Below are 27,311 nucleotides of genomic sequence, written 5' to 3' on the forward strand. Positions count from 1 at the left end.
GGAATGATGATGATGGTGCAGCTCTGGGCTCCTCACTGCTGGAAGCAGGATTTGGGGGCGATAGCACCGCTCCTCCTCGGAGCCTGGGGGGACACAGGGAGGGAAATCAGGAGTCCTCAGCTGTGTGGGGTGGGGTGCCATGGGGCACATCCACTGCAGCCTCCCACCCACCCATGCCCCAAAGCTTGGGAAGGAACAGGCTCCACCGTTTGCATTTATTTCTTTCCAGGGCTGACAGAAAGGGTGAGAGGATGAAGATGGGGGTGGGGCTGAGGTGGGTTTATAGGAGCTCAGCCCCCACCCCACAACACAAGGTGGTGGCTGGGGCTACACCAGGCCATAGTAGCGCCGATAGGCCTCCTGGATTCCAATCTGGTCGGCCAGCTCATCACAATCAGGGTTGAGCTCACACACCTCACGCTTGGCCTCCAGTGGGTCCCGTGGGGCTCCATAGACACCACTGGGGACAAATGGGGAACCCAGGGGCTGTTGGGGGGTCCCATGGGAGCTGGAGGCTCCTGGAGAGGAGTTGATCCAGCAAGCCTCCCCTCATCTGGGGGCCGTGATCCCTGAGCCAGGACCAATCCCTACCTGTCATAGGCATAATTCCGCTTCTGTCTCTGCACCACCTCAGCGCTGGCACGCCTGGAGACAAAGGCTGCAGGGACAGTGTGGTGGGTCGGGGGGGGGCCATGTCCCCCTCTCCCCAGGGTAGTGGGGCTGAGCAGCCGTGGTCACTCACCTTTGGAGCTGGGTGAGTCATTGATGCTGGCAGAGCCATCAGCAGCTGCAAGTGACACAAAGGGATACCCAGGTGGGCTCACAGAGGCCCCAGGTGGGCTCTGCTCTCACCCCACTTCTTTTGGAGCTCGGATCCCTCACTGAAACCCCCAATCTGCTGAAGGATATCTTGCTCCCTATCTCCCTGTTGCATCCCTGTGCCCCCCACCCCAAGGCTCAGCAAATCTTTCCACCTTTTTCTCAGTCCCTTCTCTTCCTCCAAGCCCTTCCCAGGACACAGAATCACCCCCACTGTCCCCGTAAGCCCTGGAACCCCCCATACCTCTGCGGCAGAGGCCAAGAGTGAGCAGGGCCAAGAGGGTGAGCAGGATGAGGGACTTCATGGTGCCTTCCTGTGCTGTGCTGAGTGAAGCCCTGGCTGTCTTTATAGGGTCTTGTGGCCTTGGCAAGGGGGGGCATGGCCCCACCAAGGTTATTTCCAGCACATCCGCCGGCAGAGGTGGCAATTGTGGTTTGGGATGAACTTGGTCCCCCTATGCCCAGCCAGAGCCCACAAAGGGAGGGGGGGAAATGGCCCCAGGCCAGGGGAGATTTGTCGGTGGGCCCAGCCCTGCCAGCCTGGCAGCACATAGGCCCCACTGGCACGGGTGATGGGGTCTCCTCACTGCACTCCCCCATCACACATTGCCCTGTCCCGGCTCCCACCGCTGGATCCCAGAATTGTCTTCTGCAACATGGGGAGACTTTCCTGCCAAAACCTGTGGGGTTTTCCTCCGTGTGCAGGGCCAGTGGGAACTTGCCGGCCCCTTTTTGGGGGACCAGTACATGCTGCTTTCGTGGCAGTCACACTGTGTCCCTGGAGGAGGGTGAGCAGGTGCCTATCCCTTGGTCTCCACACAGCTCCTCCCTGCCACATGCCATGGGCAGATGCTGCGTGGCCAGGGCAGTCAGAGCCCCTGAATAACATTCTTCTTTCAGATCCTGACCACTTTCTGATCCTATAAATCCCAGCCCTGTCTCGAAAAGCGGAACTGGAGGCTTTGGAGCAGAGGGCGGACAGAACTGCTGAACCAGAGCCTTTGTAAGACAAACCCATAAAGTACAGAGTATGTGGGCCAAGAACGCAGCAGGAGCCAAGCTGGGAACAACAGCCCAAATTCATAGAGATTCCAACACAGCAGAGGGGAAACTGTTGCAGCCATTCTGACGCAGCCTTTAATTGTAAACAGAGGTTGGGATGTGGTGCAAGCGGCCACTGCTGCTCCCCCGTTTGTCACAGGGCATGGCCTCTCCTTGGAGACCTGACCTCAGTGGCTGCTGGACTCAGAACCTCTCCGTCCTCATCAGGTGCAGGGGGGACTCTCCTCATTCCCTGCCTCGCCCCAAGGAACAACCTGTTCATGCTGGAGGCACACGTCATTCCTGGGGCCCTGCCCGGGAGATCCTGGGAGCCCTTGCTTCCCCAGCCCACAAACCTCCGCTGAGGCAGTAACAGACAACTCTGGGTAGGGAAAACCAGTCTGGTTCTAGAAAGTTCCAGAGAAAAACATTAAACCCCTGTGCCACAAAAACTCACAAAGTGCAGGCAGGGCTGTTCCAACCTCTTCACAGACCCCCAAGATACCTCAGGCTGCTGGGAGAGGACCAGGGATAGAAAATAATTTGAAGAACAGAATGAATGGTAACAAGCTGGGTGCAGCAGCTGCTGCCACATCTGCAATGGGCAGTGGTTTGAACACACGGAGACTGAATGAACCTGCAAGCACCAGCAGGAGCATTGCCTGTGACCCACCCTGTGACTGCTGAGGGGCTTGTGGGCTCCTGGTCTGGGGCTCAAGGCACTAAATTTTGTCTAACACAAAACTAAAACAGCTACAAAACCCCAAATGTAGCTTTGGAAACTGGAACCAGGCCTGGTTCAGTACCACAGCACTGAGTGGAGCAGATGAGAGCACAGACACACTTTGTGACACTCTTCTCTGTCTAAATGAGTAGGAAATAGGGAATTGCCATCCATTTCCAGAAAGCCCAATGGTATTTTTTCTGCACCAAATCTGATCAAACCGTGCCAATCCAGCAGCCATTTAAGTCACTCTGCAGTCTCCAGTGGCCTGATGGGGCGATTCTCAGTTTGGGTTTTGCGTGCACCTTGTCCCATCAGTGCTTTGGGATGATGAACTGTCTCAGCAGAGCCTGTGGGACATCATGCAGCCTCACTGGGGCTCCTGGAATGTCATGATGAGTTCTTGTTGCTCCTTACTGATTGCCTGGAAGGAACACGACCCACAGACCTCAGCATGATGCTTCTCCCACCCTGCCACACTCAGGGCAGAATGTAGGCTGAGTGTGTCATACACTGCTGTCCCATGCGTGTGCAGAACCCCCTCATCTCCCTCAGAACCACCCCACATCCCACCCACCGCACAAGGAAAAGCACCTGAAACCTCCAGAGAAAATGTCCACAACTAAAGTTTCAGCAGAACTTGGCTGCTGGAGAGGTCTTGGAGAAGTGGAAGGTCTGAAAGTCATTCCAGGCCCCACTGAGCCCCTCTCCAGCAGGTGCTATGAGGATGTTGGCAGTTTTTTTTACCTGCCAGGCCTGTTGGCGAGCCTGGATCAGCTGCTGCAACTCTGCAATCCTGTTCCTCCCCATTAACACAGACTCAGCCACCTTCCTGTTCTCTTCCTCCTTCTCCCTGAGAACTCTGCACAGGTGGGAGCGGTGCTTCAGGAGGTAGGGCACCATGGTGCTGCGGATGTCCTCCTCCGGGATCCCGCTGGGCCGCCTGGGCACACAGGAGCACGTGAGGCAGCCAGAGTGCAGCGATTAGTCCCACACAGCCCAGCTGGATGCTGAACAGGTGGGATCAGCTCCCATAGTTTCCTCTGGCACAGGGAATCGAGGACAGCCAGAGCAGGGACCCAGTGTGGAGCCCCACTGGAGGGAACTCCCAGAGAAGCACAGATTAAACTGATTTTTGTGTGTTTCAGGCCTGGTGTAAAGATACAGTGGTAAAGACAGAGCAGCCTTTAGACCCTCCCTTGCAGCATGAGGTCAACAGGGTACCCAAAAATCACCCAGAAACCACCTGCTGCCCTTGTAGGAATATGACCCCCACCCCTGGCCATCCATACCATGCAGGCTCTTCCCGGTCCTTTGCCTCCTCCACGATCTTATCCAGTGAACTAAAGAGTCCCTCCAGATTCCCTTCATTTTTCACCTCCTGGACCTCTTCCTGTGAAGGAAGGACACAAAGTGAATAAACACAGGCACCACTCTGCTTGTGAGCCTTCACCGGTCATAGAATCGGGGAATTGTTTGGGTTCAAAGGGACCTTAGAGCACATCTCATTCCACCTTCCACTATCCCAGGTTGCTCCAAGCCCTGTTCAACCAGGCCTTAAACTCCTTCAGGGATGGGGCAGCCACAGCTTCTCTGGACAACCTGTGCCAGGGCCTCCCCACCCTCTTGGGGAAGAATTTCTTCCCAATATTCCACCTAACCCTGCCCTCTGGCAGTGGGAAGTCATTTCCCCTTGTCCTATCCCTCCATCCCTTATCCAGAGTCCTTCCAGCTTTGTACTGGATGAAGGGCCTACAGCCTGGGAATCACCATCCCTGGGGGTATTTAACAGATGTGTGGATGTGGCACTTAGGGACGTGGTGTATTGGTGGTCTTGGCAGTGCTGGGGAAATGCTTGGACTCGACAGTCCTAGTGGTATTTTCCAACCTGAATGATCCTACAGCTTTTTCTGGGGAAGACAGAGCTCTGGACAGCAGCCTCAGCTTTCTGCTTTTACCATTTAGGAAAAGTATTTGCTGCCCTTAATATCAACCTGTTCAGCACTTTTTCACAGGGCTCTGAAACCCCTTTTCGACACTCCAAGCCCCTCCACAGCCCCCCAGGCACCCGTGTCACTCCCCCGTTCACCTTTATGGACGCCTGTAGCTGGGAGATGAACTGATCGTAAATGCTCCTGGTCAGCTGGGGCTGCAGCTTGTAGAAGCAGCGGTAGCAGTTGACAAACCTCTGGTAGCTGCAAAACCGATTGGGGGGAAGGAGGGCAGGATCAGGACTGGGGTCACGGTGGGGTTGAAGTCAGGGTTAGTTAACGATGGAGCCGGGGTCAGGACCAGGCCCAGAGCAATTCCTGGTGATCCGTGTGGGCCTAGGGTCACGGCAGGGTTGGGACCGGGGTCAGGGGTCCCTCCCCGCTCCGCGCGACCCCGCTTCCGCCTCACCTCCCGGCGGCCACCAGCTTCTCCAGGAATGTGTCCACCACGGTCGCGAACACCTGGGCACGACCCGGGACCGCCGCCGGGGCCGGGCCGTCTCCGCCTTCGGCTGCCCCGCGCTCCGCCAGCTCCGCGCCGCCATCGCCGCCCGCCGCCATGGCGCAGCGCGCGCGCGCGGCCGCCGCTGCCCATTGGCCGGGGCGCCAGGCCCCGCCCCCACCGGCCGCCAGCGCGGGAAGCGAGAGAGCGCGGGAAGCGAGAGAGCGCGGGAAGCGAGAGAGCGCGGGAAGCGAGAGAGCGCGGGAAGCGAGAGAGCGCGGGAAGCGAGAGAGCGCGGGAAGCGAGAGAGCGCGGGAAGCGAGAGAGCGCGGGAAGCGAGAGAGCGCGGGAAGCGAGAGAGCGCGGGAAGCGAGAGAGCGCGGGAAGCGAGAGAGCGCGGGAAGCGAGAGAGCGCGGGAAGCGAGAGAGCGCGGGAAGCGAGAGAGCGCGGCCCGGGCGGGGCCGGTGCCGCTCGGCGGGGCCCCCCCGACCCGACCGCTCCCGCTTCCAACCCAAAACAACCCACAACAACCGCCGCGAGAAGAATCTGCCGCCTCCCGGCGCGGGGCTGCGCCCGGCCCTGGAGCGAAGCAGCGTGACAAAACCATCCTCCTCTCCCCAGTCCCCGTAGAAATGCCCCCCCTGCCCCCCAGCGACTGGGGCTCTCGATCGTCTACTGAAATAAAATAATAAAGCCTGACGAATTTAACGAGGAAAGAAGAAGCAAAGTTCAGCTCGGTTAGAGAACAAAAAAAGAGACATTTCCCATGTAGCAGCCAAGCAGAAGCCAGCCCGCGTCCTCTGGGCGGCTCTGGCTCATAGCTGCTTCCACGTGCTCCAGCCGGCTTTCCCTGGCTCCTTCAGCCACTGAGCAGCCTCTCGTCACTGCGTTCTCAGGCAGCTCACATCTCTCTCCTAGTCCAAAAGCAAAGGGTGAATCCCTTTCTGTGACATGACAAAAAGCAGAAGCCTCCCCTGGCGTGGACAGTCTTGTGCTTTTAAAAGCAGGCACCAAACTGAAGGTCTCTCTAGTTTATTAGTTGTCAAGAATGTTGCTGGTTACGAGAGGAACATTAAGTTTGACAGTGTCTCCCCACACTGGTGCTGCCGCCCCTCCATGCCCAGGGACTGGCCCTGCTGCACTTGGCAGAGGTCGATTGTTATTGTTCCTGTTAATATTAGTGTTACTGCTGCCTTGCAATTTGGGGTGCTGCTGTTCTGCTTCTCAGAGCAGAATCTGTTATTAGAGCAAGAGCTGACTGGTGTCAACTTTTAAACAATGAACAGGTGACCAGAGCAGGTGCGGAAGGTGCTGCTACAACTCCACCAGAGGCTCCAGCATCCACTGCCTTTCTGAGCACTGCAAGAAACAAAACTGGGATGAAGAGGGCTTTGATGATTCACCCACAGCCCCATCACAGCACTGCACCATAGAATCAAGCTCTGCCCTTAGCAGAGAAGCCTCTCCCACCTCAGCAGCAGCTTCAGCACTCTCCATCTCCAGCAGATATGTCTGTGGTATGTCCAGTGCCTGCTGGGCAGGGACAATACTGGGATGAAGGGCAGAGACACACTTGGTGAGTCCCCTCGGGAATAGACAGCCCAGCAACAGCCACAGGTCAGCAGGATCAACACCTCAACCAAAATTCCTGGTTTTGGCAGATGGGGAATGGCAGTGGTGCACTCTGTTTTCTGGAGGTGCATCCTGAACCCCCCCAGATGTGGCTAACAGAGACAAGCACCATGTGTGGGCTGGCAGCATGAAAGGCAAATCTCAACCACCAAGAACAGCAGAGTACAGTCAAACAATCCCTTCCCTGCCCCTCCCCAAAAAGCAGCCTCTTGTTTCATCCCCCTGAAGTTTTCACCTGGTAAAATACAGACCATAGCTCAGGCTTCTGATCCAGCAATTGTGCAAAACATTATTCTTGCCCTTCCCAAACTGGATGAGCAGAATTTAAGCTCATGAAGCGAACCATCACTTCTTATTCAATATGAACATGCCTGTCAGGTTTGAACCGGATCAAAGGCCAGCACAAGGTTTTTCCTTCCCCACCTCCTATCTAATTGTAGCTCAAACCCCATTCAGTTATCATCCAGCTGCCAGCAGCACCACAATCAGACACTTTCAAATGGCATTTCTGGGCTAAAACTAACTAAGGTGGGAAGTGGCAGCAGCCACTTTGAACATGCAGGATTGACATACTGAACAAGGCCACAGGACAACCATTCAGTTCCCCAGAAATCAGAATAAGCTTCCCTAAAATAAAAAAAAAAAAATAAATTACAATAGATTAAAAACACAGGCTAGGTGTCAAAACCGCCGTCAGCTAATTCCAAACAGCCAGCCCAGCTCCTGACTTGCTATCAGCCAGCTTGCTGTTTGGAGGATGAGAGACAGGGAACATTTTCCAGGAATATACAAAACAAGTATGTAGATCTATTCAAAACACAGTAAATCAGGTCTGAAGGGGTCCCAGGTTATTCTTGTCTCACATCTTCTAGAAATAAATGCAGGTAATTGGAAAGTCACTTGTCTATTTTCTGCTTCCAGCTTCCCCACAGCACAACTGCCACTAGAGACATCCCACCAGAGGGTCCTGCTGCAGGCTGTGAGATTCCTCTCCTTGGAAGTTTGGCAAAGATGAAAATAATTTAAAGAGAATAAACTGGCTTTTTGCTTAAGCCAGTAAGTCTTTAATTAAAAAAAAAAAAAAATTAATAACTTGCCAGGATGCGGTCACACACCTGGAATGGACTGTCCCAGGCAAACAGCACTGCCAAAGGTCACAGTTTAAGCAAAACCAGCAGCAGACCATTGTATGACACACAAATCTAAAGAGGTGAAGTACAGTTGCTTTTGCATCTGCCTTGTGCTGTGAAACCAGCCAAAGACAAAGGCACAGCAGCTGTGTCGCATCCCAGGCTCTCCCCTGCAACAGTCCAGACTCAGAGGATTCATAGGAAGGTTCTCCTCCACCAGCAGCCTCTACCAGTGCCTTGAGTCCACCAGCTCTGGGCGCAGGCTCAGCTTCTTCAGCGTTTCGTACCCCACCACGATGACAATGGTGGAAGGAGTGGCCGAAATGATTCGGGCAGAGAGGCCTTTAGTCAGCCCCCAGGGACCTTCTTCTGCAATAAGCTGTTTGAAGGTGAGAATGATGGAGCTCTTGCCTTCCACCTGCAATACCAGAACAAACATTGACTGAGCTGCCAGACTCCATACTGAGGTGCTCTGGGTCTCTGCTGCAACTGAACACTCTGGAGACAACAGATCAGCCAGTCCAACAGCCTTGATCTGGTCTCCAAAACTCCCTGAGGAGGGGAGCAAAAAAAGCACAAAGTTCCAAGGAAGCAGCAGGAAGCACCTCTCCCTTTCTGGAAAGAAAGCCTGCCTGAGCAGGCCAGGCCAGCACTGCCAGCCTTGCTCCCTTGGGCTCCTCTTGTTAGTGCTGAGGGCTAATTAAGCAGCTATTATCCAGGATGAAAGGCCCAGGGAGAGCAGGGAAGCAGCTCACCTGAAACCACAGAGATCAGAGAACCGAGGCTGAACCCCACCCTGCACTGTGCCAAGCACACTGAGCTCTTACCTGGACCCGCGCCCTCACCACATCCATGGGGTTGGTGAGTGTGGAAGCTGTTGCAGCCGCAAGTGGCCCTGATATTGCTTGCAGAAGGAGGTGGGGACAGTCTTTAGGAGTCAAACTCGAAAGCTGTTCTGGGAAAAGGAGAAAGAGGAAAGCTTCAGACTTTCAGCGGCCGCTTATAATTTCCTTAACTCCACCCCCTAACTCCAACTGATTTGCAGTGGGCGGAATCCCCGATTTACAGCCTGCCAGCTCCTCCCACAGAATCTGCAAGTGGTGGTTCCTACACCAATCAGAAAACTGGCACAGCACAAGGAGCAAGACTCATCACACTGGTGGCTCCAGGATACTCCCCATGCTTTGTCCCACAGCCTCCCATCAGCCGCCACACTTGCTCTCAGGCCTGTGGGGCAAACTGGACACAACGAGCTCCCATGTCTTCCAAACAGGCCATGAAAATACCCACCCTCTTTAAAAGGTGGTGGAAGCCTTAAGAGAAGATTTTATTGGAAGGTGTCTGCAGAGATTTGCACAGAAAGCTGTCACTACAGGGCACGCTGCCCAGGAGATACCCTGGTATCCCACTGTGGATCCCTAAGGAAAAAACCACCATGTAGTGCCAGATTTCCTCACTCTGCTTCTGCTGCCTAGCCAATAGGATTTGAATCTCCCACACTCTTATTGGTTGCAGTTGAAGAGAAGACTGTTCAAAAGCCCCATTTTTTTTTGGACAATGTGGAAGCCTGTCTGGTGGGAGGGAAGGAAGTGGCTCTGTTCGAGACCTCAAACATTGACTGGAATCAGGGTCAGCAGTGTCCTTTGAACCCGAGGAGGGTTCAGTGACCCCCTGCTGCTGCTCCAGGGATTGGGAAATGCAGCCAAAGCAGAGACATTCATTGACAGCTGGGGCTTATGTTTCCCATCATCTTGATTTCCATGGAGAAGACAGGGAAAGAACAAACACCTGGAAGCTGAGAGCTCTGATCTCTCCGTATCAACTGCCTTGTTCTTACATGCCCTCCTTTGAGCCCTTTTGGCATGAAAAACTTACAGTTAGTACAGTGGGTTTTGGTCTTATAAACTGTTGACATGGAGACTGATGGGAACACTCCTACAAAATACAGACCAACATGCCAAGCTGCCACTGCCATTTAAATGCAGCCCAGATGCAGAACCAATGCTTTCTCTAGCTACTAGAACACTGGAAAGCAAACAGAACCTTTGAGACATCTGGATTTTGAAGGACAGGTGACCTCCAAGATGTACTTTAGGCCCAGTGCAGCAAAACCCAAACTGCTCATTACTACCACCTTTTGGCAGAAGTTAGGTAACTAGATGCCTAAAAGCCATGTGCAAAGCTGCACAGCAGAAATCTAAAGGACCATCAGAGGTGGAAATAAACCGTAGCTGGCCAATACCTTTAGCCTTTGGAAACAGCCTAAGGAGTACGAGAACATGAGCTAGAAAGAACATTCTACTGAGTGCAGTTTTTAATCACAAGACTCAGTGCCAATTTTAAAGTTGACAAAACTGAAGTAACACCTGACAGAAACCCAGGGAAGATTTGGCCCTTGCCTCTGCCTGTTTGGTTTTGCCATGAGATTTGAGGCTGTCAAAGTCCCTTTGCCATATATGAGATTCCTGAGTCCACATGAACTGAAAGATGAACTACACTTACACAGTGGTTCCAAAACTCTGTCCAACACAAGAGCCTTCCTCACTCCCGTGGAGAAGGCATTATTTGGGATTAGTGGAAGAGAAAGTTAAAGTAAATGCATAAAGCCACACTTGCCTAGAACCATCCAGTTTGCAGTCCTAAAGCACTTGGACCCCTTGTTCTGCATTGAAACACTGCTGCCCTGTTAAATTTCCACCCAACACCTGCAGAATTCCAACCAGATACAGCTCCTTAGGACAGATTCTGCTCCCACCCCCAGAAAGCAAGCAAATCATGCTGAATCCAGTGTCAAGAGTTGATCCAAGGGGCTTCTGGGTCTCCTGGGATAAGATACATTTCAAGCCTCCTTTCACTTACCAGCATAGAAGTGGTAGAAGGGCCACCAGACCGCACTGTTGGGAATATAAGTGAGCAGTGAGGCCACATAACCCCTGTAGAAGCCTCTAAAACCGTCAGCCTTGAAAATCTGTACAATGATGTCCTTGGTTTGGCCAAAGACCAGCAGACGCTTGCCATCTTGGTTTTGCACCTTGAACCTGCCCATGCTTTCCCCCTTCCTCTGCATCATGAGGTGCTGGGAGATGACATCGATGGGCACCGTGATGCTCTGGGCCACCAGGGAGGCTGAGCCGCCAGCCACCAGGGACTTCACAGCGTTGTTGTTGTTGTACCGTGACACGTACTTCCGAGTGAGCTCATATGTTGTCACGTAGCACTGTCCCGAGATCAGGGTGAAGGTGTTGACCAAAAAGCCACGGTAGAGCCCAGCCGCCCCTTCTGTCCGCAGGATTTTCACAAAGGCATCGAAAGTCCCATTGTACAGGCTCTTGCCCTTCTGGACCTGCAACCGCGTCCGGATGAGCGTGAAGGGGTAAACGCTCACCCGGATCATCATAGTCATGCAAATCCCAAACACATAGAATTTCCTTTTGTCCAGGTGCTCCCACTCAATGATGGGGATGTTGCGTTTGTCCTCCATGGCTCCTTGGGGTCAGGCAGGAGAGGTCCAGAACTCAAAGGTACGGGGCAGATCCAGACCCAGCCTTCCAGCCTTGACCAACTAGACTGCAAGTGCTGGCACCTGAAATGAGAGACCCCTTGGGTAGAGGACAAAGCCCCGTTCGCTACAACCACCCACATCACCTCAGACTTTGCTGAGACTCAGCCCTTGCACAACATTGTGCCAGCTGAGCAGAGGGACTGTGACCTCCAGAGGCAGGGCCCTACCATGTGGCTGATGGTGACACCTGATGTCACCATGGCTGTTTTCTGAGCTCCAGCAGCAGCTGGCACACGTGGCAGCTCTCACCACAGCCCAGACTGCTCTGTGGGAAAGGAAAGCTCCCACACTTTGGGAAGCAGGCTGAGAGCCAGCAGATGAGCACCACTCCCGCAGCACACACACCTTTTAATGGACACGCAAGGTCAGGGATGGCCAACCAAAGCAGCTTCTCCCCAGTCATTCCAGGTCTGTGATGCTCCCAGCTGTCAAGACATCACTTTTCAGTTCCCGGATCTGTACAAAGGAGAAAGTGACAAGTCCTTTTGTGTTCCTAGATTCCCTGCATGAATTAGACACATTTCTTTGGGCACTTCCATTCCTATCTTCCTAAAGATGGAGGGTGATGAGAAGGTGAAAAGAGGAACAACAATGGGAAAACAAGGCAAAACAGCCAGGGAGAGTCTCCACATTGATGACCAAGACCCTGAAAAGAAAGGGTTAAATCACAGCCCAGGATGTCTCTGTTGAGCTGCTTGTCAGCTACATGAGCAAAGTTCACCCTCCCTTCCAACACTCCATTGCTGCTTCTGGTCTGATAACCCCACTTCCACTGCTGGCTGTGCTCAGAGCACCAGGAATGGGGAGGATGAGGAGGGAGGGGCTGGTTTAGCCTCCCCCAGCCCCATTGCTCATCACCATGTCCCAGCAGGCACCAACTGCTTCTCCACAACCAGGCTCCTGGTACTTTCAGCTGCTGTAATTAGTAAATTAACTTGCTGTATGATTAACCAAGCTTGGCTTAAGGGAACCTATGCACAGGGCCAGGCAACAAGAGAAGGGCAGCTCAGAGAATCGCCCAACACAACATGGACCACTTTACTGCCTGTAAGGACTTAATTTCTGCATCAAATTAATAAAAACCCTGGGCTCTTTGGGTGGCTGAACTTTTGGGAAAGGCTTGAAGGCTTGACTACAGCTGGATCATAACTTGTATTCCAGGTGCTGGCAAATGGGTACTGGAAGCGTGTGGCCAGGCACGAGCTGAACTGCTGAAGAGAAGAGCTAGAGCAAGAAGCAGGTACAGGAACAAGGCAGCCAAAACCTGAGTTTGGAAAACAGATTCTCCAAGTGAGAACTCAAAGGGATGGGCAGTCACGACCACACACCGATTTGGGGGCACTTTATATTTCCAAGCCACAACATCAGTGCCTAAAAGGAGCTCCAAGGGAGGGGGACTTGGGACAAGGGCCTGGAGTGATGAGACAGGCAGAATGGCTGACCTGATGAGATATTGGGAAGAAATTGTTCCCTGTCAACATGGTAAGGCCCTGGCACAGGCTGCCCAGAGAAGCTGTGGCTGCTCCATCCCTGGCAGCGTCCAAGGCCAGACTGGACAGGGCTTGGAACAACCTGGGATAGTGGAAGGTGTCCCTGCCCACTGCAGGGGGTGGGATGGTACGGGCTTTAAGACCCCTTCCCACCCAAACCAGTCTGTGATTCCTGGGGAAATGTCTCAACACTTCAGAATTCATGAACTCACACAGGCCAGAGACGTTCTGTTAGAAACACAGTAACAAAACAACTGGAAGTTGTTTACCTCTGGCACAGAGAAGAAATTACAGTTTTGAAACTGTGGCAGATCAGGGGCAGGTGTCCCATTACATGAACATTTCATTGCCCGTTGGCCAACAAAATATTTGCTGAACAGGAGCAAACAGCATTACAGGCTACCACAGCTCCTGCAGACGGGCAGAGGAGTTAAAAACACCCAAGGGCACCTGGGTCCAACATCTTTACCATTGTAAAGAGTGACACTTCGCCCTTCCAGGCAGTTGCCTTGGCAGTTAAGGCACAACAAACACCACAGCTTGGCTAAACAAAGCTTGGATTGCTTTAGTTACAATTACAGCCTTACTGGGTTTGCTAATATTGACATGATTTGACACACAAAGCTTCCTGCACAGGAATTATGTACACACAGCACCTATGAAAACATGATTTGGTTCTTGTTAGAAGTCCCACTAGCTTAATATTTCATTAAAAAAAAAAAAAATAGAGTCCAGCCAATATGATTCCCTCACGAAGCCTGAGGGTTTAGTCCATACTCCAAATTCCTCTGCCATCCAGGGATGGAATTGAGCTCCCCATAAATGAAAGGGCTGCCTGCAAAAACCATTCTCATTACTGCAATATGAAAAACAAAATAATACTAATACTACTACTAATAATAATAGTAATGAAGTATTCTCGAGCTTTAGTTTTATGTGCACTAGGGCTTTGGGTTTAGAATTTCAGCCACAACTTCTTGAGGAAACAGCTGTACTTCCTCTGGACTCTCACCAATAACTCCTCTCATTCGGGATCTGAGTTAGACAAAGTCACTTTAACCCCATGGACTTTGAGTGCCTCAAAGTCCCTCCTGTGTGGAAGAAGGAAGGGATCCTGGCAGCTCCAGGGATGACCAGCATGGCCACAGTTCTTACTTTGTCAACATAAAGAGTTCTGCTCAGAGCATTTAATCTTCCAGAAATTTAGACCAAGGCCTTGATCAGGGCAAAGATCCCATCACACTCATTAAGCAACTCTTTGATTATCTTCCAAGTAATTTTAGAGAGACTGATACAAAAGTAATGGCTACATCTCCTAAGAATTGACCTGCCCTTCAAAACAAGGTACAAGAACACCACAGCTCACAGATCTGTGAGCAGCTTCCGTGCCAAAACCATCCCTCGGTGGTTCCTTCCCACCATGCACAAAACAGCATTTCTTGAACTCCTGCCTGGAAACCCAAGCAGGGGATACCAAGCAGGGTGTCCCTGCTCTTGCTCTCTCGTCTGGGCACAGCCTCAGTTCCCTATATACAGAACTCAACTTAGTATAAATACCCCCCAGTTTGTCTTTTTAATGCCACCATGTCAGTCTGATCCCCAAACTGCTCTTTGCTGCAGCTGGAACTAAAGATGATTCTCTGGCAAACACAGACAGGGCCTTTGTGTGCACTGGCCAGGGATGTGTCCTGCCCAGCATGCTAATGCCTCAGCACCCGCCTGGGAACCGTCCAGTCAGCGCTGATGCCTGGCACCTCCTTCAGCAAAGAATCACAGAATAGTCTCAGTTGGACAGGACCCAGAAGGGCCATCGAGTCCAACTCTTGAGTGAACGGCCCATTGGGGGATCGAACCTTGACCTTGGTGTTATTAGCACCATACGTAATTCACCGAGCTAAGCTAATCGACTGTTCATTCCTTAAATTCACCCCGGGGGGAGCGGATACAGACCCGCGAGGGAGTCCTGGCCATTACCCCAGCCCCGCAGACAACCCGCAGCTCTCCGGAGCAGCTGTCGCTCTGGAACCGATGTGGCAGCGGCACTCTGAGGACAGCACTTCTCTCCCCAGCGCCCTCAGCCCCGCGGGCTGAGCCCCCACACCCTCCTACCTCCTGAGCGAAGCCACCAACTCTGATCCCTGCACCGCAAAAGCTCGGCCGTGCTCTGAGGCCGTGAACAGCGGCAGAGCTCGATCCGGGATCCGCTCAAGGTCACTGCCGGGCCAGACGCGTCCCCAGCACCGCGGCTCCGTGTCGCGGAGGTGTCCCCACTGTCCCCAAGCCAGCTTCACCCCTGCAGCCCCGGGGGGCTCTGGCCACTTCGCCGTTCACTCCGGAGGGAACTTCGGCCTCTGCCCTGCTGAGGATCCCTGGATCCTCCAGCTCCTTTCCCGGCAGCCGTTCAAGCCCTGTCTGTCCCGGGAGGCCTCGCCGAGCCCTTCCCAGTCTGCCCCGGGACCCTCCGGCCCCTTCTCCCGGGGTCTTTCAAGGCCAAGTAGGTCTCAAACCAACCCCCTCCTCCATCCCGGCTTACGTGCACCCCTCGCCAGCCGCCCCCTCTCCCCCACCTGCTGCCCTCCCGTCCAGCAGCGCAGCCTCCACACCTGCCCAGGCCCCCGCTCAGTCTCCGCCGCCCGCACCGGCGCCGGGCCGGGCCGGGCCAACACCGTTAGGCCCTGCCGCGCCGCTGCTGGCCCAGGCCAGGCCTCTCCCCGGCCCGCCGCAGGCCCGGCCCCGGCCCCGGCACCCCCTCACCTCACGCCGGCGGGAGGGACCCCCGACGACCCCCCGGCCGGCCCGGCCGCACCTCCCCATGGCCGCTCCCCGGCCGGAAGTGACCGGCGGCGTCAGCACCCGAGCGCTGCCGCCATCTTGGGAACGGGCAGAGGCTGCACCGGAAGTGGTCACGCGCTTCCGGCCCGCAGTAAACAGGACGGCAGGGAAGGGGCGGACGCCTTAAAGGAACCGCGCCGAATTACGGCTCTTAAAGGGCCAGCAGCCGTCAGCGGCCGCCTGCGGGGCCCGTGTGCTGCGTGCTGGAGCGGCCGGGGCGCGGCGAGGAGCGGAAAACAGCACGGATGCACTCAGGGGAAAGGAGTGATGGGCGCGTGTGTCCCCCACTCTCCACTCTCCCTGCCCCTCGCTGCACGTGGTGCACGCTGGAACGAGTGTCCCTGCACACCCACGCGTGCGCACACGTGTTTCCCTGGCCCCGGCCTTGCACGCCCCCATGCACATTGCCCAAAAGCCCCCCGGGGCTACTCCATGGACCCAGCAACGTGAGGCATTGAGTTTTCCTTTTTTTAATAAAAAAGCAAAGAGCAGGAAAATTTACAGCTGGTTTGACTTTCAAAAGGCAGATCAAAGACATCGGAAATCGGATGGGGGGTGGGGGGACAGCTAGGGAGAAGTGGGGGGCTCTGCCACCCCGGGGACCCAAGGGTCGGGGTCATGCAGCGTTGAGGGGCGGTGACAGTGCAGGGTGAGTGCCCCTGGAGTTGGCTTGTGGAGCTCATTGAGCACAGCTTGCCCCATGTTGAGGCTTTCATGAAACCTGGGATTTTTTCATGACTTTAATACCAGTGTCAGCATCTACCATTTCCAGCCATCCTCACCCTACATCCTTACCCTACAGCCACATTTCTCCTCTGTGACATATCATTTGCCTGTCCCCATGACCTTCTTTCGCCCTCCACTCTCTCCCCATCCCACTCCCTTGCCCCATCCCATCCCCGCTGCTCCCAGGGCCCGTTCCACCCGCTGCCCCAGAATGTGAACCTTAGGTTAAAACAGGTGTATTAAATAAAACAAAAACCCTTTCACATTCACACCCCTCCCCAGGGTCTCCCTGACCCGCTGGCAGTGTCACGCCGTGTCCCCTGCTGGCACATGGAGTCGGTTATTGTCAACATCGATGTCCCCATCAAGCTGGAGGCAGCAAGCATGGGAGCCGACATCCTCCTCCTCCTCCTCCTCGGTGGCAGCTCCAGGTGCTGGGGGCTCTCTGGGGCCCCCATTGAGGGGCACCTTCTCCCGGTGGCGGGATGGGGGGCTGTGGGGTGTGCTGCAGCCCCGCACCTTGCTTCGAGCTTTGAGCTGGTCACGGTAGGCGAGGAGGGCCAGGCAGGCAGCCACAGTCAGTGTCAGCGCCAGCAGCACTGTCACCGTGACAAACTGTGGCCAGTATGACCGGGGACTGCCAGGGCCCGAGGACCCCCAGGCCAACTCCTCATCCAGCCCATCCCCCAGTGCCCCCCTGCCAGAGTCCCTGAGCTGGTAGTGAGCCACGGTCCAGGTGTAGCCGTTCTCTGTGGCCTGGCACTTGTAGGTGCCGGCCATTCCCTGCTGCATGATGACCACCAGCGTGTGGTCAGGCAGCAGCACCGTGTGCCCCCAGGCACTGCTGGGCTGCTGCCAGCTGTAGGTGGCCAGTGCAGAGTGGCGAGGGCACAGCAGATGGACCACGGTGTTCAGCTGGGGGCTGAGCCCTGTGGGTGCAGAGAACAGGGTGACGTGGTGCACCCCATGTGCCCTGTCCAACCCCATGTGCCCCGTCCCACTGTGTTCCCATACTCAACCCTGTATGGCAGCATCCTCTAGGGGCCCCCAGGATCGGGGCACGGCTGCACTCCTCCCACGGTGGCACGTGGTGACCGGGTTCCCTCTCTCAACGTCCTGCAGCCATGCACTCCTGTGGCCGGGAGAACGGGGTCAGCATCCCAACGACCTCCACACCCCCTTCCCATTCTGGTCCCGCTGCTCACGTGTCCTCGGTGGCCAAGCGGGAGGGCCGGCAGGAACCCCTGGGGCTGTGCCAGGCACAGTAAGGATCCCGTGCCAGCACGCACTCGGCACAGCTCCGGTGCAGGCTGCAGTTGGCCAGTGGGATCTGCAGGACGCCTCTGGAGTAGCCCACATAGAGGAAGCCCTGGGGAGGGAGAGGTGCAGGGCTGAGCCTCTGCCCTGAGCCTCCAGTGGCAGTGTTGGATGGCTGTTGGGTGGTCTGGGTGATCACATCTGCCCTACCTTCCCTGGGGCCAGCAGCAGGTTCTTCACTGGCTCTGGCACTGCAAAGAGCTGGATGCTCTCCACAATGTGGGGTCCCTCAGGCAGCTCCACTGCCTTGTGCAGGAGACCTTCGGCTGTGGGGCACAGGGGACATCACCAGGGCTTTGGAGCCAAGGGAAGGGTTGGAGGGGTGACCCCATGTACACCCCCATATAAACCCACCTGTGGCCAGGAACATGACACGATACATGGTCCCCAAGACGCCACGAGTCTCATCTACTGCGATGCGCGTGTAGATGACATTCGAACTCACCAGGAGAGGCTGCCCCTGGATGGGTGACACCTTTCCATCCATTAGGAAATGGTCCTTCATGAAGGTGAGGGCTTTGTCGGAGGAGGGACCCATGGAGCACTGTGGAGGGAGAGAGGGGTCTGTGCTGGTGTGGGAAACTGAGGCACAGGGAGGGGAGGATGTGCTGCATCACTGCACTGCCCTGTGCCAGCATCAGTGGGGTGCAGAGGGACCCTTCTCCTTTCTCATCCCACTTGCAGTGTGAGCTCACAGGGCAAACTGGGATAGACAGACCCCATCTTTTGGGGACCAACATTGTCCCCTGGAAAGTCCAGTCCCCCAAAGTGGGCAGGACTCACGCTGCCAGGCCGGGGACTCATGTCAGGGCCACTGTAGACGGTCCAGCGAGAGCTCTCCTTGTTCAGCTCCTTGTACTTGCCCTCGAAGACTTTCTCCAGATCCTCCTGGCTGTAGGCACAGACGGCGGCGCTGCCCGCCCTGCCTGCCTGCCTACAGGGAGGGACAGCCAGGTGGGCAGAGGCAGGGCACAGGCCCCCGGATTTCCTCCACACCCCTGGGCACTCACCACTGTGATGTGAAGACGGCGTAGAAGTCAGAGCGGCCGTTGTGGTGGGGCAGGGCAAAGGCGTGGTGGATGACGTTGAAGGGGAAGTGGCCAGCCTGGGAGCACACCAGCTGTGCCTTCAGGAAAGTTGTCCATTTCTTCTGCAGAACCTTGTCCCCCCCTACATCGCTCTGTGGGAGCCAGAGGGTGCTCATTACCAAGGTGACAAGACCCGGTTACTCCCTTTGTCCTCTGTCATTGTCAGGGGACATCCTGACATCGCTGTCATCCCCACAGTGTCATCATCCCATGTCATTGTCCCCATCATCATTGCCTATCACAGTATAACTATATTCCCTATTATCATCTCCTGTCATTGTCCCACATTGTCCTCATCCCCCATTACTGTACACCCACTGCAGCCCACCATCATTCCCTGCTGTCAGCCCTGCACACACCTTGCAGACGCGGGCCACCCGCGGCACCAGGAGCCGCTCAAAGAAGTCGAACTCGTCCGCTGTCTCCTCGAAGAAGAAGTAGACCTTGTCGTCCCCAGGTATGCTGAAGGAGGCCACGAAGGCGGCATCGGCTACAGGCACAGCCAGGGCAGGTGGGTGAGGAGCTGGAGCTGGGGGGGCTGCAGGCACCTTGCCAGGAATCCTCCCCAGGACCGTCCCTCTGCTCACCTGAGAGCCAGCGGAGGAAGGCATCTGTCTTGAGCAGGGTGCGGGTGCCCAGTGAGCGGGTGATGATGGGCTCGTTGCCCTGGAAGTTGTTCATGGTGCCAGCATAGAGCTCTCCATCTGCCCAGGGACAGAGTGGGGGGTGAGTCACAGTGAGGACCCCCCACCCTCACCCTCCACTCCGTCCCAGGGATGGGTGCCCATCTGTGAGGCCACTGGCCCCATACTCACCCACCAGCAGGGCTGTGTAGGTGTGCTGGGGATCAAAGGGGCACTGGCCCTTCCCATCCAGGAAGGGTTGTCCTCTGCCACTGGACACCAGTGTGAAGTTTTCCAGGTGCTGTGGAAAAGGGGAGAAAAATCAGACAAAGGAGTGAAAACAACTCCAAATCTGTAGGGAATGACTGTGGAATACCTTGCAGACTTGGGGTGGCCTGTGTCTCCAAGGTGGGTGCAGGGATGATGACAAGGGGTGATGACAGAGGATGCTGGGGGTACCCGGCTCCTGTCACCTTCCCTCATTTTCATTTTGGGGAGTGGCAGTCCCCACCACGTACTCAGCACAGAGGAAACTGAAGCAGGGACAGAGAGTCACCTGAGGGGACCCAAAACTGGGGCTTCCCTGCCAGCGGACGAGTTGCTGGCAGCTGAGTGAGAATCACCAAGGGCTCCTTTAGCAGATGGGACACAAAGATGTCCCTCGAGGAGGACACACAGCACCTCCATCCTGGGGACACCTCATGATGCAATTCACTTCTGGGACCATATTTTGTGGGTCCTCACAGCAACACTGCAGCCTGCCCAGAGACCCCCTGCACCCTCTCCTGGGGAGGACACTCACAATGTAGGTGCATGCAGGGCTGAAGGCGTAGGTGCCACAGACGTAGAGGTGGGTCTGGTTGAGGGCCACCAGGACTCGGATGAAGTTGAAGCACTCAGTCTGAGGGAGAAATCGCAGAGTTGGGTGCTGAGCACCCCAGTAGCCTTGTGGGACCCCTGAGCTTCCACAGGGCCATCTCACCTCTTGGCTCTTCTTCTTAAAAGCACATTCGGAGGTTTTCTTGGCTGTGGGTCCCCACATTATCTGCAAAGGGAATGAAGATGTTCCTGGGCTGTTGAGCGCAGCCCCGCCGGGAAACTGAAACAGGCGGAGGCGCCTCCCCCTCCCACCTCTCCAAAAGTGGTGGCTGCTCACCGAGGCTTTGGCACGGATGCTGCCAGGGGTGCCAACAGTGAGGGCCAGCACCCAGTCGCGTGCCCCCACATACAGCTCGTCCTTGCTCTCATCCAGGAGGAAGATGTTGTAATGGGAGACGTTATCCTGGCTGAAGTGGGTGAGGGTCCGCCGGGGGTCCCCTGGCAGGAGCAAAGGAGGTGACAGGACCCAAGGGGTCACACACACACCACCACCACCATCTGTGTGTGCGGATGTGGCAGCAGTTGCCATTGCAGCTCACGTTACATCTCACACAGGAAATGTGGTGCACTTCTTCCTTTTCAGCTCCCACACCACCATCACCCCTTCACCCTCCAGGTCCCCACCTCCCCCTGTCCCCTCCAGGTCCTACTGCAAGACCTGAACATCCCCGAGCTGCAGAACCCCAGAAATGGGGTGCATTTTCCCCCAAGCTGTGTCTGTGATGCTTTGGGGCCATGGCCAAGGGCAGTGCTCTGTTTGGGGGATGCACTGCCCCAGGGTGCCACCCTGGAGGGATTACAAGCCCCCAAGGTGCCAGACTACGGGGGTCATCAGCCGCCAGGGTGCCCTCGGGCACAGCCAGGGACTGCAGATTCTCGTTAATCCCTACCAGGCACTGAAACTGGGGGACTTTTGCAATTCTGGGCATGGCTTCATGGGGAAAGGGAAGTGACACTGCAGTCAGGGCTGGAATGGCACGACCCTGCCATGGGGCACAGACCCTCTTGCAGCCCAATTACTACATCGCAGCCCCCCAAACTCCTGCTTTGCCACCTGCCTGCCCTTCAGCTGGACATTGCCATGCCCTGTCCCTTCCAGAAGCAGCCTTTCCTCCCCGCAGGGCGACCCTGAGCAGACCCTGGGTGCCAGGTGGGGGACAAAATCGCTGTTAGATCTGGCCCATTGGGTACCAAGCAGCCCCATCTACTCTCATCCCCCACTGCATCACCTGCGGCCACTGGCACTGTCTCCAGCCCCACATGAGGGTCAGTGATGGGGCAGGGGGGGCTATGATGGGGGGCAGCCCAAGGTTCCTGGTGCTGGATGCTCAGTCCTGCGGATGGACACTCTCCCACGCTGTGTGTCCCCCTCCCCAGCTGTCCCAGCTCTTCCCGGTGCCGTACTCACCGCTGGGGAAGGTGACGCGGGGCAGGGGCTCTGCGCAGAGCATGGCAGCCGGCACCACCACCCCACAGAGCAGGCGAAGGGCGGCGGGCATGGCGGGGGGCGGCGGAGACGCGCCCCACGAGGATCCCACCACCATCCCTGCGGGGAGGGCAAGGGTGAGGGCACACGCTGCTGGGCTGCGTGTCGCTTCACCCGGCGGAAACAAGACGGGGAAGGAGCACCCGACAGAGAGGCGGGGGATGGGGGTGCCCTCAGCGCCTCCAGCCGCACGTGGTCCCCCAGTTTGGGCACGAACTTCCCACTGCTACACCGGCAGTCAGAGATGTCCCCTCAACCAGCGGGGCTCCTGCACCAAAATCTATGCCACTGTCAGAGATATCCCCTCACCCTCCGCGGCTCCTGCATGGGGGCCCCGGCACAGGCGTGTCCAGATGCCTTTGCTCCCGGAGCCTCAGAGCCCATTCCCATCAGGGATTCCTCTGCCTGGCTCCATCAGTTATCAGAGCGTCCGCAAAACGGGGTGGAACACACACACAGGAACCCCCTTCTTGCAGTTCTTTCTGCAGCTCATGCCAGAAGCACTGGGGAAAGAGCTACGGCTCAAGAACCTCGCGGTCCCCAGGACCCCTTTGCTGATGGCCACCATGTACCCAGCGAGCGGCATTACCTCTGTGGCGGGCGAGGACAGAGCCGCTCACCTCCACCCCTGCAGCACGGGCACCAGGCAGGGGCCTGAGCCCTGGGGGCTGTGGCCACCGGGCTCCCGTGGGCCCATGCCCTGGATCCAGCTGAAGCTCCCAGCCCGGCTCGTGCTGGGCTCGCTGCAGCCCGGCCCAGCCCAACCCAGCCCTGCGTGGCTCCGCCGGGACTGCGGGAACCTGAAAGTCCTGCTGGAAGAGGACGAGCCTCGGCAGGTTGGGGCAGTGGGCGCCTGCGCCCGCCTTCCCTGCCTCGCACCCCCGCAGGGACAGCAGCGAAGCCTGGTGGAGGCAGCTGGGAAAGGAACCAGGGAGCTCTGCTCCTCCGGCTGAGTGCCCGGGGGGTGACGTGGATGAAAGATGTGCTCAGATGCCTGAGTTTGTTCGCTGGGGAAATCTTTAGGGTGAGGAAAACGATGGCTTTTTTCCTGTGGATTGTGCGGACCAACAGTGGGCCTGAGCATCAGCCCCAAAACCAGCCCCATGGGGACAAGCAACACCCAGAAAACCAGCCCCCCAGGGCTAAGCGCTGCTCCCCACAAACAGCCCCACGGGGCAGAGCATCACGCAAAGCTCCCGCAAATGTTCCAGGAGCCTGCCTCCCTGGAGATTCCATCCTTAACCCCAGGCAGCTCTGGGATGGCTGTAGGCAACAAATCCCCCAAAGCCAAAGCCCTGGAATTCCTCAACATCACAGCCATACCTGAAGTACCCCAATATCCCTCTGGACAAGGCTGGGGAGCATCCTGCCCTGTTGGAGCTTCCTTACCTGCCTCTCCCGTGCCCACAGCAGCCCACCAGGACATGGAGCCCTGGGAGGGCAGCTCTGTCCTCACCACCTTGCTTGGCTGGGACAGAAGCTCCTTGTGAGCACAGAAAGTAGGTTACTCTGCCCCGGATTTCCCACTTGGCGAAGGGCTGGCTGAGGGACGGGGCCGCACAGAGCCTTGGACCGGCCACATTGTTCTGCCCTGGGCCAGAGCCACAGAGGCTGCGGAGGGGGAGGAGGGATGGGAATGGGAGCAGAGGCTCCTTGGCGAGGCTGAAGGCTTGACTGGGGCTGTGGTGGGGCTGGGGAAAAGCGCCAGAGTGTTCCCCAGCATGAGCCAGGGCTGATACAGGATGTTAGGCGACAGCAGCCTTGAGGCTGCTCCAGCAGTGTGGGAAGCTGGAATCCCTTCTCAGCCCTGTCTCTCCTCTTATTTGGGTCCCCTGGTCACAGTGGTCTGGAGGCATGGTGGGGGATGTAATTTACAGCCTCCCTATATAGGATTTGGCACAGGGGAGCAAGTGCCACCAGGAGTCTCTCAACACTGGGGTCGTTTAGTTTCCCCTGGTACTTTCAGGTTGACCACAGCTGTGACTTCATGGGTCTTGCTCCTGCTTGGATCTTCACCTGGAGGATTCCCTCTAAGCCAGTGAATATTGTGCTGTCGGTGAACACCCACACTCCCTGCAAAGAGCACATCACCTGCCACGGGATGGAGCCAGGCCCAGCCCTTGCACTCAGCAAGGTGAGTTGTGATGGATGCAGAGCAGGTGTGAAGCTGGTGGCATCGATCTCCAGCTGCTCAGACATTCCTCGTGCCTCAATTTCCCATAGCAGAGTTTGGTCCTTCTCTGCAGCTGGACTGCAATCCCCTGCCCAGGATCCAGTCCCAGGAGCATCCCTGTGGTGTGGGGGGTGCGGGAATGCTCCTGGGATGCTGGGAGGATCCCACCCAAGAAGGGCTGGGACAGCTCAGCCTGGAGGAAGCTCCTTCAATCCCCCTGGGTCCGGAGCAGGGTGTGTGTGTGTGAGATGGAAGGCAAGGGTGGGGGGGGGGGGGTGTGGATAAGGACATGGGAGGATGAAGGGGAGGAATTTGGGGGGTGTACACAAGAGGAAATGGGAGACGATTGTGTCAATGGGGGTGTTCCATACAAAGGTGGGGAGAGCTGGGGGGTTGCAGGTAAGAGAGAGAAGGATGTGCAGGGGGTGTTGAGGGGTGGAGGAGATGTGGAGGGGTGCCCAGGAGACAGGGGAAAGGGGGGGTTGGGAGGAATGTGAACGCAGGGAGTGCGGGGGGGCTGCCAGGGGGGTGCCGGCGGGGAGGGTCTCCCCAGGGCCGGGACCTCAGCCTCTTTGTTGCTGTCTGGCAGTATCAGCGCTGGGGGTCCCCCAAGCCCAACCCCACTATGGCGACTTCCCCCTTCCTGCTCGACCTCCCGCCCACGAGGAGCCTCCCCCGCCCCTCCCAGGCCCCCCTCGGGTCGCGGTGCGGCGGTACCGACCTGCGGCGAGCGGGCGGGAGCAGCATCCCCCGGCCCCGCATCCGGCTCACGTCGCCATGGCTACGGCTGAACCTCGCTGTCCGCGGCCCCCCCGCACCGACAGACCCTGACGGATGGACACGGGGCTGCGGACCCCGAGACGCCCCGCACCGGGACACGGCCCCGCGCATGGAGGGTGGACGCACGAGTGGGCAGTACCTCCCCTACCCCACACACCCCACCGACACCCCCAGCCCCAGGAGGTGCAGGGACGCCCCTCTACCCCCACACGTGATACATCCAACTCCTGTCCTGACACATTCCTGTGTTCCCATGACTACACCGGGGCCCTTCGCCCCAGTTTTGTTCTCAGCTTTTGGCAACAAGTCCCTGCACCCCCATGTCAACACGTCCAGATCCAGACCCTATCCCTGCATCTCATCCCCACACCCCAACCCTGCATCCCCATTCCTGTCTCAGCCCTCCCACCTGACCCATCCCAGGTGAGTGCTGCTGGCTCTGGCTTCCCACGCTACGTGGATTTGGGGGGTTCCAGGAGGAGGCCTGGGGTGCAGCTGTGGCACCAGGCTGCACATGTTCTCCCCACACAGCATCTGCAAATTTTGGTTTATGACATTTCCCCCCTTGAAATTTCCCTTGCCAGAAAGCCTGGCCCTGCTGGTGCTTGCAGACCCCGCTCCTCCTGTGGAACTTTCCCCCTTTGCCTTCCCAGCTGTGTGAGAGCACAGTGCCATGAGCCCCAAAACAGGATCCCCAGCCACCACTTCCCCCTCTGCAGCCACCTTCCCCGTATGACCTCAGTCTTGCACACCCTCAGCCCAGGCACTGGCAAGGTTCCAGCCTCTGCACCAGCTGGGGTGCAGTATCAGCGCCCCCACAAGCCTGCAGCAGGCCCATTGCCTGGGGGACTTGCTCTGCCAGGGCTGGAGAGCAGAGCCAAGTGCCTCTGCAGTTCCCACAGGCTTCAGGAGGCTGGAGCCTTTCGCCGGGATCTGTAAGGAGCTTGTGCCTAGTGCCCACCAGCACTGGAAGCTTAGCTGGAGCCTGCTGTGGAGACTCCTTCCACCCCAAGGCTGAGCTGTGGCCCCTCAGCCCTGCCTGGACACCCCCAGAGTGCCCTGTGGGGCTCCTATAACCTGCAGCACCTTGGGGTTCAGCTATGGGGGTAACAGTGGCCATGAGCTCACATCTTAACCCCCCCCTTGGGATTAGCGGGGTGGCTTGACCTTAATCTCCCTGGGCACGCAGAGGCCCGGAGGGGCTGGTGGGGCCCCCAGCACCCACTCAGCCATGCCCTGGCTGGTAAACCCTGGTGGCTTGCCAGACACTGGAGTCAGTCATTGTTCCAAGGCTTCCTGTGCTAGACTTTCCCCCAAAAAACTGGTGGTCCTCAACATGTGCCCAAATTCCTGCCCACCCAGGGCACCCCTGAAAAGACCCCAACATTCAGCACACAAGTGAGGAAGGCCAGACTGCAGGCTGTATGGCCCCTGCTCTGGGATCCCATCTCCTTCCTGTCAGACCTGAAGCAGGGCTCAGATCCGGGGGACAGCAGAAGGAGTGGGAGAAACCTGACCTTGAGTCAGTGCTTTGGCTGGAGAGGGGCTGGAGCTTTTTCACAGGCTCTTCTGCCAAGTCCCCTTAGGGGTGTGTGAGGTCCCTGTGGGCTGTAGCTCCCCTCTGGGCTGTGCAAAGTCCCCATGGCTCCACAGGGATGGGAAAGGTCCCCACGGGGTTATGCAAGGTCCACACTGGGGTGTGAAGGGTCCCAGTGGGGAGTGTATGGGCTCTGTAAGGACCCCATTCTTGTCTGTATTGTCCTTACAAGGCTCTGCAATGTCCCTGGGGGCTGTGCAGAGACCCCACGGGTCTCCAGCTCAGCCTTTCCCCGGTGCGACCCAGCCCAGGAGTGCCAGGACACTGAGGCTTTGTGGGGGACATTGGTAGAATCCAGGGCATTATTTCCCTGTTGCATTTCTCCATGGCAGCTCCCCATGACAGTTCCCGTGTCTCTTGCCCCACCTCCTCCCAAGAACATGTCCAGGCAGCAGCACGAGACGCCAGCACCATGGGTGACTTCCCCCCATCATTTCGGAACCCGCTATTTCAGGCACAACCTCGACTTCTGTGGGATGGCAGTGCCAGGCCTGGAGTAGGGTTGGATCCCCATGAGAAGGGACAGGCTGCAGCATTGTGTGGGTGGCTGCCCCAGCGTTGTGGCATGGGTATCCTTGAGCTGGCAGAAATGGGAGGCAAACAGGGGACAGCGAGGGGGCCAGTGTGTCCCCTCTCATGCTGTGAGCACCTGCCTGACACCTCCCTGCCTCCCTCCCCTGGGAGGGAAGATGGCACCTTGCTGGGTATCCACAGGCTCACGTGGAGCTGGGAGGTGGCAGCGATGCCCTTGACCCCCTGGCACCCCCCGCCCTGCTGAGCCTCAGCCCTGCTGCACCCAAACCCGGGGTGATGTGGCCCCACACAGCATGGGGGAACCCAGGCATCCAAGCACTGGGGCAGGGGGTACCCCCAGACCAGGCATCCCGGGAACCTACCTGGCTGTGCCTGCGCCCCGGGCGCCCGCCTGCGTCCCCTCACATCGCGGCTCCGCAGCGCTGTGCCTGGTAAAGCCGATTA

The 27,311-nt window shown here is 57.1% G+C and overlaps 4 protein-coding genes across 10 annotated transcripts; all 4 read right to left on the reverse strand.

The window, feature by feature from the left end:
• Positions 1-201: 201 nt before the first annotated feature.
• On the reverse strand, positions 202-1,788 carry BGLAP (bone gamma-carboxyglutamate protein). 2 transcript variants are annotated; one of them, XM_005532376.3, is made up of 4 exons: positions 1,064-1,788; positions 743-787; positions 592-658; positions 202-460 (listed from the first exon to the last, which is right to left on the reverse strand). In XM_005532376.3, the coding sequence occupies exons 1-4, from the start codon at positions 1,122-1,124 to the stop codon at positions 328-330; spliced, it is 306 nt and encodes a 101-aa protein (XP_005532433.1). In that variant the 5' UTR covers positions 1,125-1,788; the 3' UTR covers positions 202-327. The 2 variants fall into 2 exon arrangements, with proteins under 2 accessions (XP_005532433.1, XP_014116330.1); XM_014260855.2 differs by lacking the exon at positions 743-787.
• Positions 1,789-1,928: 140 nt separating this feature from the next.
• Positions 1,929-5,136, reverse strand: PMF1 (polyamine modulated factor 1). The gene is made up of 5 exons (XM_005532375.3): positions 4,985-5,136; positions 4,674-4,779; positions 3,877-3,977; positions 3,332-3,527; positions 1,929-3,008 (listed from the first exon to the last, which is right to left on the reverse strand). The coding sequence occupies exons 1-5, from the start codon at positions 5,134-5,136 to the stop codon at positions 2,955-2,957; spliced, it is 609 nt and encodes a 202-aa protein (XP_005532432.1). The 3' UTR covers positions 1,929-2,954.
• Positions 5,137-6,034: 898 nt separating this feature from the next.
• On the reverse strand, positions 6,035-15,721 carry SLC25A44 (solute carrier family 25 member 44). 3 transcript variants are annotated; one of them, XR_015774755.1, is made up of 6 exons: positions 15,587-15,721; positions 11,688-11,798; positions 10,640-11,363; positions 8,608-8,735; positions 6,489-8,198; positions 6,035-6,377 (listed from the first exon to the last, which is right to left on the reverse strand). XR_015774755.1 is itself a non-coding variant. In XM_005532298.3 (5 exons), exons 3-5 carry the CDS (start codon positions 11,259-11,261, stop codon positions 8,007-8,009), a joined length of 942 nt encoding a protein of 313 aa, XP_005532355.1. In that variant the 5' UTR covers positions 11,262-11,363; positions 11,688-11,798; positions 15,587-15,721; the 3' UTR covers positions 6,035-8,006. The 3 variants fall into 3 exon arrangements, 2 of the variants coding, with proteins under 2 accessions (XP_005532355.1, XP_014116381.1); XM_005532298.3 differs by having other exon boundaries at positions 6,035-8,198; XM_014260906.2 differs by lacking the exon at positions 15,587-15,721 and adding an exon at positions 14,942-15,272 and having other exon boundaries at positions 6,035-8,198.
• A 397-nt stretch (positions 15,722-16,118) lies between these two features.
• Positions 16,119-27,275, reverse strand: SEMA4A (semaphorin 4A). Of its 4 annotated transcripts, none has more exons than XM_014260858.2 (15): positions 27,230-27,275; positions 21,706-21,843; positions 20,575-20,735; positions 20,401-20,463; positions 20,221-20,319; positions 19,611-19,719; positions 19,383-19,499; positions 19,155-19,285; positions 18,718-18,887; positions 18,491-18,641; positions 18,062-18,251; positions 17,858-17,973; positions 17,596-17,759; positions 17,410-17,522; positions 16,119-17,319 (listed from the first exon to the last, which is right to left on the reverse strand). In XM_014260858.2, the coding sequence occupies exons 2-15, from the start codon at positions 21,839-21,841 to the stop codon at positions 16,697-16,699; spliced, it is 2,343 nt and encodes a 780-aa protein (XP_014116333.1). In that variant the 5' UTR covers positions 21,842-21,843; positions 27,230-27,275; the 3' UTR covers positions 16,119-16,696. The 4 variants fall into 4 exon arrangements, with proteins under 4 accessions (XP_014116333.1, XP_087924790.1, XP_087924789.1 ...); XM_088068664.1 differs by lacking the exon at positions 27,230-27,275 and adding an exon at positions 24,678-24,762; XM_088068663.1 differs by lacking the exon at positions 27,230-27,275 and adding an exon at positions 23,173-23,261.
• Between the last annotated feature and the right edge of the window lie 36 nt (positions 27,276-27,311).

Source organism: Pseudopodoces humilis, chromosome 31, assembly GCF_049639895.1.
Source record: "Pseudopodoces humilis isolate 2021_Gansu_Grassland_sample_001 chromosome 31, ASM4963989v1, whole genome shotgun sequence".
In the NCBI taxonomy this organism is placed as follows: domain Eukaryota; kingdom Metazoa; phylum Chordata; class Aves; order Passeriformes; family Paridae; genus Pseudopodoces; species Pseudopodoces humilis.